This window comes from Enoplosus armatus, chromosome 5 (assembly GCF_043641665.1).
Source record: "Enoplosus armatus isolate fEnoArm2 chromosome 5, fEnoArm2.hap1, whole genome shotgun sequence".
NCBI lineage: Eukaryota > Metazoa > Chordata > Actinopteri > Centrarchiformes > Enoplosidae > Enoplosus > Enoplosus armatus.
In genome coordinates, this window is record NC_092184.1 from 15,413,473 (window position 1) to 15,426,644 (window position 13,172).

Consider the following 13,172-nt stretch of genomic DNA (forward strand, 5'->3'; position numbering starts at 1 on the left):
GTGTGAGCAAGGTGCTGTTTCTCCAAACAAGTACACCAGAGGAAATAGAAGGAAAGATCTTTTTGATCATAAACTCTCAAAGGAAATCTTTGATTCCGGGAGCTCTCTCTCCCTCTTTTTTTTTATCTCACATCAGGATTCATCATCAGTGTTAGGAGGCTTCCAAATGCAGGCACTGATCAACATGAATGGGTTGAAATCTCTTGAGAATTTTGGCAATTTAGCCTTGAAACACACTATGACCAAGCTTAGAGAGCTTTGTTTACTGTAGCTTTTTTTTTAATCAGACTTCAATCACCGATCCTCTAACAGTTCATCCTCTCCGGTCTGACTCCAACCAACAAGAATATTCCCAAAGGTTTTCTAACATGTAATCAGAGAACTCATTCGAGTGACATGGATTGAATCGTACCAACGATGTATCATGGCTAAATTAGATGCCATATTTTCTCATTTACTCCTCCTATATAATATTCATAATGGAAGAAGGTTGATTATTGTGATAAGAGGTATTATTTCTCAGTCTGGCAATTTTTACATAATGAGTTACAGAGTTTGAATGTAAATGAGTAAAAACAGTGTTTTGAATTGTCATCATTTTATTTCTCAATGAGCCTCACAGGTTGTTTTTAGGAATGTTTAATGAAATGCTGAAATTGCTGCCTTTGTTTCAATAACAATAAGACACACTGTAGTCTTAGTATGAACACAGTGGACAAGGTGCCCTCATAAGTCCTTAAAATACTGCTCATATATTAAACCTAAACAGGAGATAAGTCACATCAATGAAGGTTACACAAACTAATAAAAAGACATATTTTGCATGTTATCTTGATCTTGATTCATCTTGAGGTTATCTTCTGTGCCGACACTTACAGCAACTGCTCCTTTTGTTATTGACACTGAGAGAGCGGGTTTCTGCGTCAGCCACATAAATGAAACTAGAGACCATCTTGCGATGGGATCACACCAGCCGCGACGCCCGTCAACATGCTGGCTTTCCGACCCATGAGTAGTCATTACTACATTATTACATGCATACTGATGAGTCGGACCACACACACATACTAACATATTGGGATGCAGTTATCCATGACTTCAAATTAATGTGGGCCAGAGGCGTAAAATGGCTCCTACACTACTAAGTTTTGTGACTGCATCTTGCACAGTTGTGATGCTATCGCGTTGACACAGTCTTTCCACGGACAGACAGGCATATAAACACCACACGCAGACTCACAAGGTGAAAACATACACGACACACGCTGTCGCAGCTGGTAATGATAGCTTGTGAAGCTGCCATGATGAGGAAAGGAAAATTGTTTTGCTGATAGTTCTGCCCTTGATGTGTCCACAGTGTCACGTAACTCTTCCCATATAATGTATGATGTATTGCAATTTTGAATGTGAATAATAAAGATCTCTTACCGCACACCGCAGCATAGGTAGAAAGTAAATTGTTGCTGGAAAAGTCAAAACTGTGTTGTCATGTCAAAACTAAGGAAAACACTCTTCACTGGACAACTTAGCATTTTTCACTTTATCCAGTATTGGGACAGCTTTTAATAAGCTCCAGGGTTGCAGAATTTTCCCAACCATTAGACGAGCCATGTAAATCTTTCAAGGTCTGAGCGTACAAATAACAGAGGTTTTCTCCTGTCAATGCCACTATGGTAAAATGGAGGTGAGTAAGAAGAATGTGCACCTGAAGGCAACAAAAGGCAAAGTAGATTTACAAAATGCTCATTTTGGCAGAGTCTGTCATCGTGGTGTTGGGGATTGACAAACTTGGGTCGAGCAAATAAATGGACAGAACAGGAGGAGATGTCAGAGACAGACTGAAAAGAGATGGGAGGAAAGGCACCATGTGAGGTGGAGGTATGAATCCCTACTCGAGCTGTAATGAAAATGAGAGTGTGGCTCTGCGCCACAGGGTTTGCCGGTAATTGGTTTAATGAATGCATTCTGTTGCCTCTGATTGAACACATGCCCTGTGTTCGCTCCTCAAGGAGCTACACACATGTTGTCTTTGTTTCCTCCTGCAGTTTCACTAACTTTGGCCATCACCTTGTCTCACGACATGGTGATCTGTCCACTGCTCCCTCTCTGTCCTCTGTCCTTTTGTGAAGGCCATACGGATTCACCTTTAGAGAAGAGGGAGGCAATTAAGCTCATATTGTTTCTATTGGCCTTTTCCAGCTGATGGGCTTAGTGACTGATCTGTGTGTGTGTGTGTGTGTGTGTGTGTGTGTGTGTGTGTGTGTGTGTGTGTGTGTGTGCGTGCTCTCTTTGCAGATTGGCCTGTGGCACTCTGAAGATGGACTGTCCATGGAAAGAAAGCTTCCATCAATCAATGTGACAGACACCCTCTTCAACACTACTCTTACCATCACGACAATATTAGTGAGTACCACTGTATGCACACTGATTCGTCACCCATGTCATTTTATTAGCTCCACTCCTGGGCTGATCTACATGTGGCTGACATTCTGTGGTTGACAGACAATTACCATATCAAAAGCCCATTTTGTATTTTCAGATCCAAACTCAGTCCTCTTGGGATCAGAGGAACTGATGCTGCGCGATTGTTTTGCCCTGAGTACTTCAGACGAAGCTACATCACAGTGCATCAGCAGGCGCTAATAATTCACCATGTCAGCCATTCTCAGCCTCTGTTGTAAATATAGATCCTGAGAGTTCCCACTACCTCACTGCGCTACCTGTTACAAGGGATGCAGTTTTTAAGCAATTTCCTTAATCGCCTGCCATGTTAATCTGTGAATCCTTAAAAGCTTATGAAATACAAAATGCTTTTCCTAAATGAAGGCTTTATATAAATAGTTGACAGACATTGGCTATTTTTTTTCAACACAACCCAAGTAAATTGGGTATTTGAGCCATAAATTAAATAAACACAAGTAAATTATTTAGATAAGCTCCTGCTCTGCTTGTCATTATTGTGTTATAAGTGTCAAAACTAAATTCAAATGAGTAAGCATAATAACTCAGCTCAGTTCGTAGCCTTACTGGAGGAAACATTGGATGTCACTAAACACACAGGCCACCTAAAATATCTAAAACTTGTATTAATAAAAAGGGCTATAGAATTTCAATGTGGCTGCCTCCTGCTGCCTCGCGTCTCTCTCTAAGAGTTCTGTTCCTTTTGCAGATTTTTCATAGTCTTGACGCTTTGGATTGTCAATACAGTATGGAGATAACAAGGTGAACACTTTTGGACAGTCTCTCCTCAAACTTTATGACGTTGCACCATCTTTTTTTGGTGCAAGATGGTGGTAGTTGTGTAAAGAATCAAAGAGAGCTTGAGAGTGAAGTTCAGATATTGCATGTTGTCTCACCTGCAGGCACCAAGCTAATCGCTGCATGAAGTAGGCGTGCTTGACGGATTGTCGCTTCCAGAAAACGCATCGTATGCAGACGACCAAATTTCGACATCGGACAGGGGTGCTGGGAGGTGGCTTCAGATGCTGTTTTATAATCTGGTTTCAAGCATATTGACCCTTATAGCCTAGAAATGCCTACAGATATATCAACTAGAACTCCTGAACTCCTCCTATAAACATAGTCAGTGGTGAGTCCTTCTTAATACAAACTGTATAGAAATTCAGCACAAGTCCAGCCACTGAAATACATATTGAACTAATGTCTAAGCGATGCACAAATGTCGCTGCAACTTTGCACAGTTAATGTATTCTTGACTGATCCCAAACAATGATTAATTGCTCTATGAATCACCTACCTGGTTTAATGAGGAGAGCAGATGTGTTAGGAATTTCCAAACCTTGTGGGAGGAAATCCTTTGTCTGTTTTACAGTAGCTTCGATATGCCCTCTGTATGTTGATGTGCTGCTGTAAAAACATCAAAGGTGACAAATGGACTCATGTTAGAACTGCATAAACACGTAGACAGTCGCACACACAAACCCGTCACTCGCCCAGCTCCTCCTCCTCCTCGCTGATGAGTCAGACGATAAGACACAAAGTAGCTTGTAAGCAGAGGCAATTGGCCCGATGTGTTATTCTGAGTGGCTGGCTTATCAGCTGCGGAGCCGAGGGAATGAGGCAAGGACATATTGCCATATTTCGCCACTGAACAACTCAGTGGTCTCATTGAGACTGATTGGGATTCAGATGGAATGGTTCATTTCACACAGGAGGGGAAGGGCTTAGGGGGAGGATGAGGGTGTGTGTGTGTGTGTGTGTGTGTGTGTGTTTGAGTTGAGGGGGAGTACAAATGAGACAATGTTTTCACAACAGAAAGAGGGTGTGAAAGAAAGAATTGGCCGAGCACAGAGCTTTGATTTCACTTTGGAGATATAGAGTCCCTGGACCAAACTTCAGAAGCCACCAAGGAGCAATTTTCAGTGCCTATCACAGCTCATTCATCATGGTGTGATTGCTGTGTCGCTGTTATCTCGCTTGTGGGCGGCAGACGAGCCACAGCTGAAAGCCTCCGTAAGAATTACTTACCTGTATTACTGGCCTGGGAGACAGTGTGTGTTTGTGTGCCCCAGCACTTACAGTATTTATGAACGCTCTCTTCCAAGCGTTTCTGTGCGTATGTTCAGTATTTGTTTGCACTCTTGACATGTCCACCTGGCCTTTACAGGGCATTTTCATTACACCTACACATTGCCGTCACCCTCCCACTTCAATTTCACAAAAAAAAAAAAACACAGTCACAGAATTGATTATCACTTCACTGCTGAGCCACAAGCCATGTTTTTGTAATCATTGATTGAGTTTGTTACTGTTGCACTGTTCACACATGTAATAGAAAAAGCCCATTTTATCCTTGAGATAAAAGTTTCTTGGTTGTGTTGTTCTAAATCGTGTGTGGTGTTGTGGTTTTTCTTTATGTTCGGAAATACAGTCCTTTCTGAAGCAGAAGAAAGTCTAATCTGTTTTCATTTCTTTATTTTCAGTATTTTCTAAACTCAGGTGATTTTGCATTGCGATTTGGGTTTTCATATCTACAAGTTATCGTCTTTTCAAGTGGAGCTGCTGGATTTTTCTCCCATTACTTTTTGAGGAGACCTCTCAGACAATTCCCAAGGTTATACTGGAAACATGATGCATCAATGATAATAGCTAGACTTTCATGCAAGTATACCGCCATCCATGCAACCCAGAACCGAAGGCTCTGAAGCACAAAGCATCACGGAGCGGGCCTCAATCAGGCGGTGTAACCTGTCCATTTTGAAATCAACATTAAAGTTTGAAAAATTATTTTAACATTAGTCAAATATTTGTTTTCTAAAGCTACAACAGCACAGAGGTGGATAGTGATGAAACACTCATCTGAGTGTAAAGCCATTGATATGTGTAGAGCATCTTTCAAACCCCCCACACCCCCACCCATTCCACACACACTCACAGCCTATGTCACACATACAAATGAGAGATTTTTCATTTCACTTTTTTCACTGGCTTCATGTAAACACGTGGTTATTATGCCACCAGCTAATTATTAAACTGCCTTGGGTGTGAAGATATCACTCATTTAATTAGGTTCTTCAACACTACTCATGCTCAGTGCTCACAGAATTCAGGACTCCGTGTTATTCCTCGTTTCTAGAAGAAATCAAATGGAGCAGAGCTTTACCTGTAGGGACATCTCTCTTTGGTGCCAGCTTGCTGCCGTTGTTAGGGAATCACACCGTCTTAATATTTAAATCCCAACGTCTTGTTAATGCCTGAAACCTACTTGATGTCCCTCCTGTAAGAGCCATTTTCTGCCTTTGTCAACTACAGCACTCTCGGTCATTCTCTCAGTTTTCCTGCAGACTATTCTTGTGTCACTGAGTGCTCTTATATCTACTCACATACATATTGGTAAGAATTCAACAGTGCACATACTGCCAGCTGATAAAGGCAGACACAGATTGTTGGCGCTCAGCGGCACTGAGGCATGTGCACATGAATTTGTACACGCTAGATTTGTCCCCATTTCTTGAGGTTTGTGTTGCCCTGCGTGTGTCCCGTCCCACTCAGACAAAAATGACTCCCGTCCCATCCCGTTCCTGTGTTTTTTTTATTTAGGGGGGGTAGTCTTTAGACAATGCAATGATTTTGATTTGATGTTCACGTCTTACAAACAGCGTACAGAGTTTTAACACCGTCACTCTCGACTCTTAGAAACTTGTTTAAAACGTCAGACTTGCCCGAGAGCCCTGTCAGTGTGAAACACGCATCATTGTCCTTTACTCTGCGTTGCAACGCTGTCTTCCCCGAATCTGACTCCCGACTCCATTGTTGGCATTTTAATTTGGTGGCGCATGGTGCATGTGTCATCAATCCATAGTCCGCACGCGTCATACACTGGTCAGATGGCTGCAACCAACCAGCCACCAGAGCTGACAGGAGAGTATATAAAGAATAAAAAAAGACAACAGAAGGACTAGCATTATGTTCCAAATAAAGAAAATATATATAAAAACTGACCTATTGTTATTATGATCACATGATGAATAGTGAAATTGACTCCCATCCCGTGGGAATCCCACAGGAATCCCAAAAAATGTCAGCCTCTAGTTTGTGTGTCCTTGTTCTCTCTCCTCCTCTCATTTGTATTTTCTGCCATTTATTTACTGTCGAGCACGAAACTGTTTGTTGAAGTTTGCTTCATAAAAAATTAACATGACCTGGCCCTTTTTCTAATGCCCTAGTATTTTTCCAGTATAGTTGGAGCTTCTGTGGCTCTTCTTCAAACAGGACTATAGAATCCTGTGAGAGAATTATATCTCAGCTGCCAGTCTGCTGGGCTCTGGAGAGCAAGTTTTTAAGGATAAGAAAACAGTTGGGGAAAGCGACGAGGGTTGTGTGAAGACATCTTGAACACCCTGAGGTTTTAAAAGGGGAAACTCCACTGTGGTGTGTGAAGTTGAATGTGAACAACACCCACCGGTGCACCTGGCGCTCTGCGTCTCTATGTGTGTGTGTGTGTGTGTGTGTGTGTGTGTGTACTTGCTTGTGCATATATAAGAGTGTTCTTCCTCCAAAGTTATCAGCCCGCAACCAGACTCCTCATGGCCTGGGAATAAGAGGCTGCTTTAAAAGTCTGCATTTCTTTATAGCTTTAAACTCATAGCTTTATTGCTGTTTTGCTGTGGTGTGCAAAAGAAGGTAGATGGAATTTCCTTGTGATTTGCCTTCTTAGAAGACAACACTTTCATACGTTTTTATATAGTTATTTTTATATGATTTTGTTCTCAACTTCACAGAGGCTTCTAGTGGAAGTGGTTCTTTCAGTCATTTCTTTGTCAGTGTTCCGTGGAAGTTTTTGGATGAGTGTGAACTTCAGCAGATATATCAACTTTTAATAGCAGTTATGTTTCCATTTCTGCAACCCAGCACGGATCTGGTTAAAATCATTTTTGTAGAGCCACTGGAGCTCAGAGAAAGAGAGACCAATTGAAACTAAGGAGAAATGACAAAGAAAAAAGCAGAGGAGTAAAAGGGGGAAAGAAAACATTTTGGCTTGATAACAGTCAGACAGCCCTTGTGTTATTGATTGCTGTTGGGTTTTTACTGTTGTGATTGATGGATGTTTGCCAGGTCTGGTTTTATTAGTCTGTACTTAACCAGGTCAACACACAAGGATGGAGGGAACACAAAATACAAAGGCAATATTTTCTAGCCTTACTACAAGAGATTGAGCTTCCTAATTAGTTGTAAATATAGAGTGGTTTTACTGTTTTTCACACACACAAATCAACAAGAAGCTGGAAAGGGGATTACAGTTTTTGCTTAATTAAGTGTTGTGGTAGTACACAAACATGCATTCATCCAGGCACATTATTGGCCCTCAGTTCTGCTGGTGTGAAGAGGTGTTAAGTGACTGTAGCAGGTTTGTGTGTTTCTTCATTTCTTCCCTGTCCCCGCAGTCCGCCTCGCGTTGTGTACAAAATGTCATGAAAACCTCTGTAATAATGTTGCGGAAATTGGAAGGAGAGTGAAAAACGTCTGACTCGGTTTGAAGGCTGCTTGAAAAGCTTCAACAGTCTGTGAGCTGTGAAATTAGCATTTACATGTATATTGTGCCTCATGCATGCTGAAACATGAGCATGCATACAAGTGAGGTGACGTGTTAAGGAGTTAATGAACAGACGGACAGATTTACTTTTATAGTTTGGAACATACTCGCTAAAAAGGTGACTGACTTTTTGTTTTCTCTTTTACTTCTTAAAGGTCAAGCCTGATTATATGCTGTTATTTTGTTATTGTCAATAAATCCCATGAAAAGACTAAAACTTTGACTCCATATTTCAGTGTTTTTTCTGGCTTCTCCAGCGTTTCTGTGGCCCTCAACTCTAAGTCCAGTCGTTCCTACTGAAGAAATAAATATTTTTAAAGCCCTTCCCACTGTAGTTTTTAGCACAAACAGGGGTAAACAGTGAATTATGTGCTAGTGAGTATTTACAGCAGCAGGACTCTGTATGTGCCCTCAACTCAAAATAAACTACAGTGCCTATGTTCATGGTGAAGAGGGAGCATGTCCTCCAGTGCATTGTGTGGCTCATTGATGGGGTTTTAATGTTTTTTACACAACAATGGAGGTGTATGGCACAGAGGAATGAGCTATATCGGGCTTTGGCTACACAGTTTTGATTTTTTCATGGGATTTGTTGACAATTAACATACACATGTGCAGCTCACTTACTTCACTCTCACGTTACTATATGTTGTATAGAGTCTTTGACAGCGCAGGTTATTGTTGCCGTACGGCATGTCTGTTAAATCAAGCTATGAGCCTGGTTGGATAAATTGAATCCATACGCAGATTCTAGGTTACGCAGACAGAGAGAGTCGATCATTTCATTCTCATTCTTATCACAGCAGAACAGGAGGCTGCAGGTTCTACTGTCCAGTGATGCAGCGAGAAAGAGGCAAAGCCGCCCAATCCAGTGTCAGAGTGATCTGAACCCCCCTCTGTACGCAGCTACAGGTGGAACCCAGTGGTTGCTATGACAACAGGGCACGTCACAGTAACAGTTGTGCCACCTGATGTGCACAAAGTTCTCAAATGTTCCAATTTCAGTAACTACTATTTTTGTGGCTTTCACTGTGAGGCAAATCAATCACCAGTCAACCAGCTACAGCACAAATAAGTATTTCCAGCTGGGGCGATGACAAAACAATTTCATTTCTATTCCACTTCTCAAAATACAGCACCACAACACCACTGCTCATGCTTTACCCTCCCAAAAGCTGTCACAGTGGCTTTGAATGGCTGTGGTGAAATACACACAAAATTACTAAATGAAACTTCTATCCGCAACAATAAAGAAAACAGAACTTTGTATTCCCTTTGTTTTGTTTTGATTACTTTAAAACAGAGAGTGTCAACACGAGAAAATGCTTAGACTTGTTAATCATTGTTATTTGATGTCATGTTGCCAAAGTAAGTTAGTTTTAGCTGGATTCACGAGCTGAGTGCAGGGATAGAGCAACAGCAAAGTGGTACATAACACTGTCTTTTTTATGATGTAGTGGAGCCTGAGCACACCAGTTTGACAGTTGCATTATTTGAAAAATAGCACAATAAGGGTGGCTCCAAAATACATCACTGCGGGGCTCTTTAAATCTTCCTACAACATCAACTAAATGACAAAACAAGACATAAATAAACAGACAGCCGAACAGAGGGTTGGTTCTCTAAAAGACAGGTTGTAAATAGGTGTGTGTTTGGGCGTGTGAGTGTGTGTGTGTGGTGAGAGGAAAACTGCTTTTGTTTCTTATCCACTTTTTGCAGGGTATAACAGATTAGCATTCGCCTGTCTTCCCCTGATTTTAGTGCCTGGCTCTGCTTCAAATCCACAAATCTCTGTTTTCATTGAAGGTAGTAAACTTGATGTGAACTATGACCTCCAGAAGGACATATGGGATGCTTCCACCATTCTTCCTGACTGTAAAACCTTTAGTTAGGTTCTGTAAAGCAATCACATTAAACATTAAAGAGGCACTCCAGCCATTTAGTAGTACATTTACATAAAGTGGTGGGGCCTTTCAAGAGATAGAAATTGAGGCAACAGATTCCAAGATTCCCTGACTTTTAGTCTCAAGTTTAGGTCAAACCCCCAAAAACACAGTGTCCCACATTTCCCATAATGCAACTCAATAGTGTATTTAGTTCTCTCCCTGTCTAGTAAACGTCCACGTCTTTCAAACTCCACACCCTCAGTTGGTAATGCAAACTTTCTGCTAAAACGAGAGATTTGATTTTCAGACTTTGAAAGCTTCCTCCGCAGCCACAGAAGACATTTATTTTATTTTCTCAGACTGAAAAGGTCTCCCTGTGACAAGTAAACTGAATTTGGTGTGTAAAAATAGTATGGTTTGCCTTTAACATGCAGTACAAAGTAGAGTATTGATCCAGTATGAATGGTGTTCCCTGTGCAGTATGTCAGCATCTTGTCTATGCTCCGTCAGTTGGAGATGTATTGTCTACAATGCAAACCATGTTTGGTTTTTGCAGGAAAATCCATATGTGATGCTGCGGCCGAACCACCAAGAACTGGAGGGAAATGACCGCTACGAAGGATTCTGTGTGGACATGCTGAAGGAGCTGGCAGATATTCTCAAGTTCAAGTATCGCATCCGTCTGGTGGGGGACAGACTGTACGGGGTGCCTGGTGCCAATGGAACGTGGACCGGCATGGTCGGGGAGCTCATCTCAAGGGTATGTAGATATATACACATGCACAGAGGCTGAGGTGTAGCCTGCAAACAAGCCCTACACCCATAGATTAGGATATTTATCACATTGCAAGCACACCAATGTCCAAGGCCTGTCCTAGAGGCACTCATGCACAAACATAAAAGTGTATCGCTCAGCTTTCATACAGTTCACAGCTAGCAGCTCTCCTTCATGTCATACACTCATACATATACATTTTTCATTCGGCAGTTGGCCTTTTCAGCCTAAGCATTGTATTTTCCGGAACAGTCACGGCTTGTTGGTGGCTCATTCCCTGTCAGCTCCTTTCCGTAAGCCTTCTGAACTGACCTTAACAGACTTTCCTCCTGAATCAGTCCATGTTGTTGATGTTAAATCTCTAAGTGAGGCCTTACACTCTTCCAGCCACGCTGTATGTCACTGTTATCGGGCAGATAAGGTTATATAAGGGAGCTGAGGGGGGAAGAGGGGGAGGAAAAAAAGTGAAACAGGGTAAAAAAAAAAAAAAAGTGAGGAGGAAGGCTGGGGTGAGAAAGAGAAAAAGAGGAATGAAGTAGAGAGCGACTGAGCTGATCCTAAGAAGTGATCTGTCTTAATTCTGTGGGCTAATGGAGGGCAAAGCCATTAAGTATGTAAAGCAAGGAGTGCCTGCTCTTGTTATTGTCACAGCCTGCCACTGCCTTCATCCCCTGTAAATTGCCTGTGGAAGGCTGACCTTCAGAAGGGCCGTGGTTGAAGTTAACATGTGTCTCTGACAGCAGCTTGAGTTGTGGAGTGGCATGGCGGGGGGGGGACAAAAAGTCGAGACGTGCTTGAGAGGGATTTGTGATGGGATGGGGGACATCTGGAGGGATGTTCCACAGTGGACAGAAAGGCTTGAGCTTGTTTGGTTAAAGGCTTAGAAAGGAATGGGAAAGATGGTCGAGTAAAAAGATGATGTGAAAGAAAACAAAGGAACAGCCACGGTTGCAAGTTTAACGGATAAGTTGAAAGGATATGAAATATACACTCGGTAGCAGCAGAGGAGGACAGCCTGAGGTTATTCCGGACAACAGATACCTGTGTCCCTGCCTGTACCATTCAGACTGAACAATATTTCACTGTGTGAGGGTGATTAGTTTGACGGGTGTCAGACAGCCTGAGCTAACAATGAGACATGCCAGGAGGAATCCAGACCAAAGTCTAAGTACAGTATGTCCTGGTTCCTTAATCCACAGTGCTGCAGTTAGAAAACACAGGCATACAGCATCTCCAAAGACTAAACTCTTGAAGTCAAATGCTATATCCTAGAGGGTAATGTTTTATTCATCCCTCACATTCACAAGTTTTATTTTGTCCTTTTTCATCAGGTTAGGACAAAATGATTAAATGCAAGTTGAAACAGGTATGATGCAATATGGAACAGCCAACATTACATTGTTTTTCTTTTTCAGTTATACTAGAAGGCATATCAGCAGGCAGGCAGAGGAAACCAGTAATCAATATTAATATTCTATCTTCACATAAATATTTCAGTGGCTTTTACGACATACGTGTGTGTTCATTTTTCAAAGGATCAGTGACTTTCTTTGTTGAAATTGCCTGGATGGTCGTTCCCTGCGTGTGGCTTCCTTCCGGCAAGGCGGGCAGACTTTCAAACGGCGGAGAGAGAGAGAGAGAGAGAAAAGACGAGGCGGAGGCTAGACTCGGCCGATGATGGAGGGTCAAAGCCTGTGGGCTGAGGATAGGGCAGCAGGAGACATTAGGCTTCATTGTGGAGAGCAGGCTGGGGCGAGGTTAAAGAGGTGGAAATTTTTTGTGTAATGCACTAATTGAAGCACAGACAGAGCGGAACTGGGCTTTTAGCTCTGAATGTCTTCTGGCAGCGTTTTAAACCTGTTCTAAAGGTTAGAATAATTATGGAAAGAAAACAGATTCCATTTTCACATCACGTCCAAATGGCATTTTGTGGCAAAAATGCTCTTTCGTGTATGTCAGATGCCCCTCTCCCTGTCTCTCTTCCCTGAGTGTTGAGGATTTTGAGTGGTGTCTGCAGTGCTGCAGCAGAGCTCCTTCCTCCTCACTCTCATCCTCCCATTCCTCTCCCGTCTCCCCAATCCTCTTAGTTCTCCTGCAGCGGACAAAGAGCAATGCGTTGCTGCTTTCACTCTTTGCTCCTCAGGGAGATGAAAAATCCCTTGCAGTTGCACTTTGCTGGCCTGTATTATTAGTAGGGAGCCATCCAGTATTCAGCGTACGTTGACCGTTTCTATATGTGCGTGTGTGTCTGTGTGTTGCTAAGTGTGTGTTTTACCAGCCGCTGCTTTGTCAAGTGATTTGTCTTGACAGTGTTCCCGTGGCCGGCCACAATGGTTATCCTGAGCTCTCTTGTGCCCTACACACACACACACACACACACACACAGTGCCAATGCTGGATTATCCTCACCACAGATAGCACTATTGGCCGACAAAGAGGCTATGGGATACAAAAGGGC

At 42.4% G+C, this 13,172-nt stretch overlaps 1 protein-coding gene across 1 annotated transcript in view; it reads left to right on the forward strand.

Annotated features, from left to right (window-relative positions):
• The window catches only part of grik4 (glutamate receptor, ionotropic, kainate 4), a 128,993-nt gene that overhangs the window by 101,558 nt on the left and 14,263 nt on the right, over positions 1 to 13,172 (forward strand). Inside the window, exons 10-11 of the mRNA XM_070905266.1 lie at positions 2,296 to 2,403; positions 10,496 to 10,699. Coding sequence (XP_070761367.1) covers positions 2,296 to 2,403; positions 10,496 to 10,699 — 312 coding nt within the window. The remainder of the gene's footprint in view (positions 1 to 2,295; positions 2,404 to 10,495; positions 10,700 to 13,172) is intronic.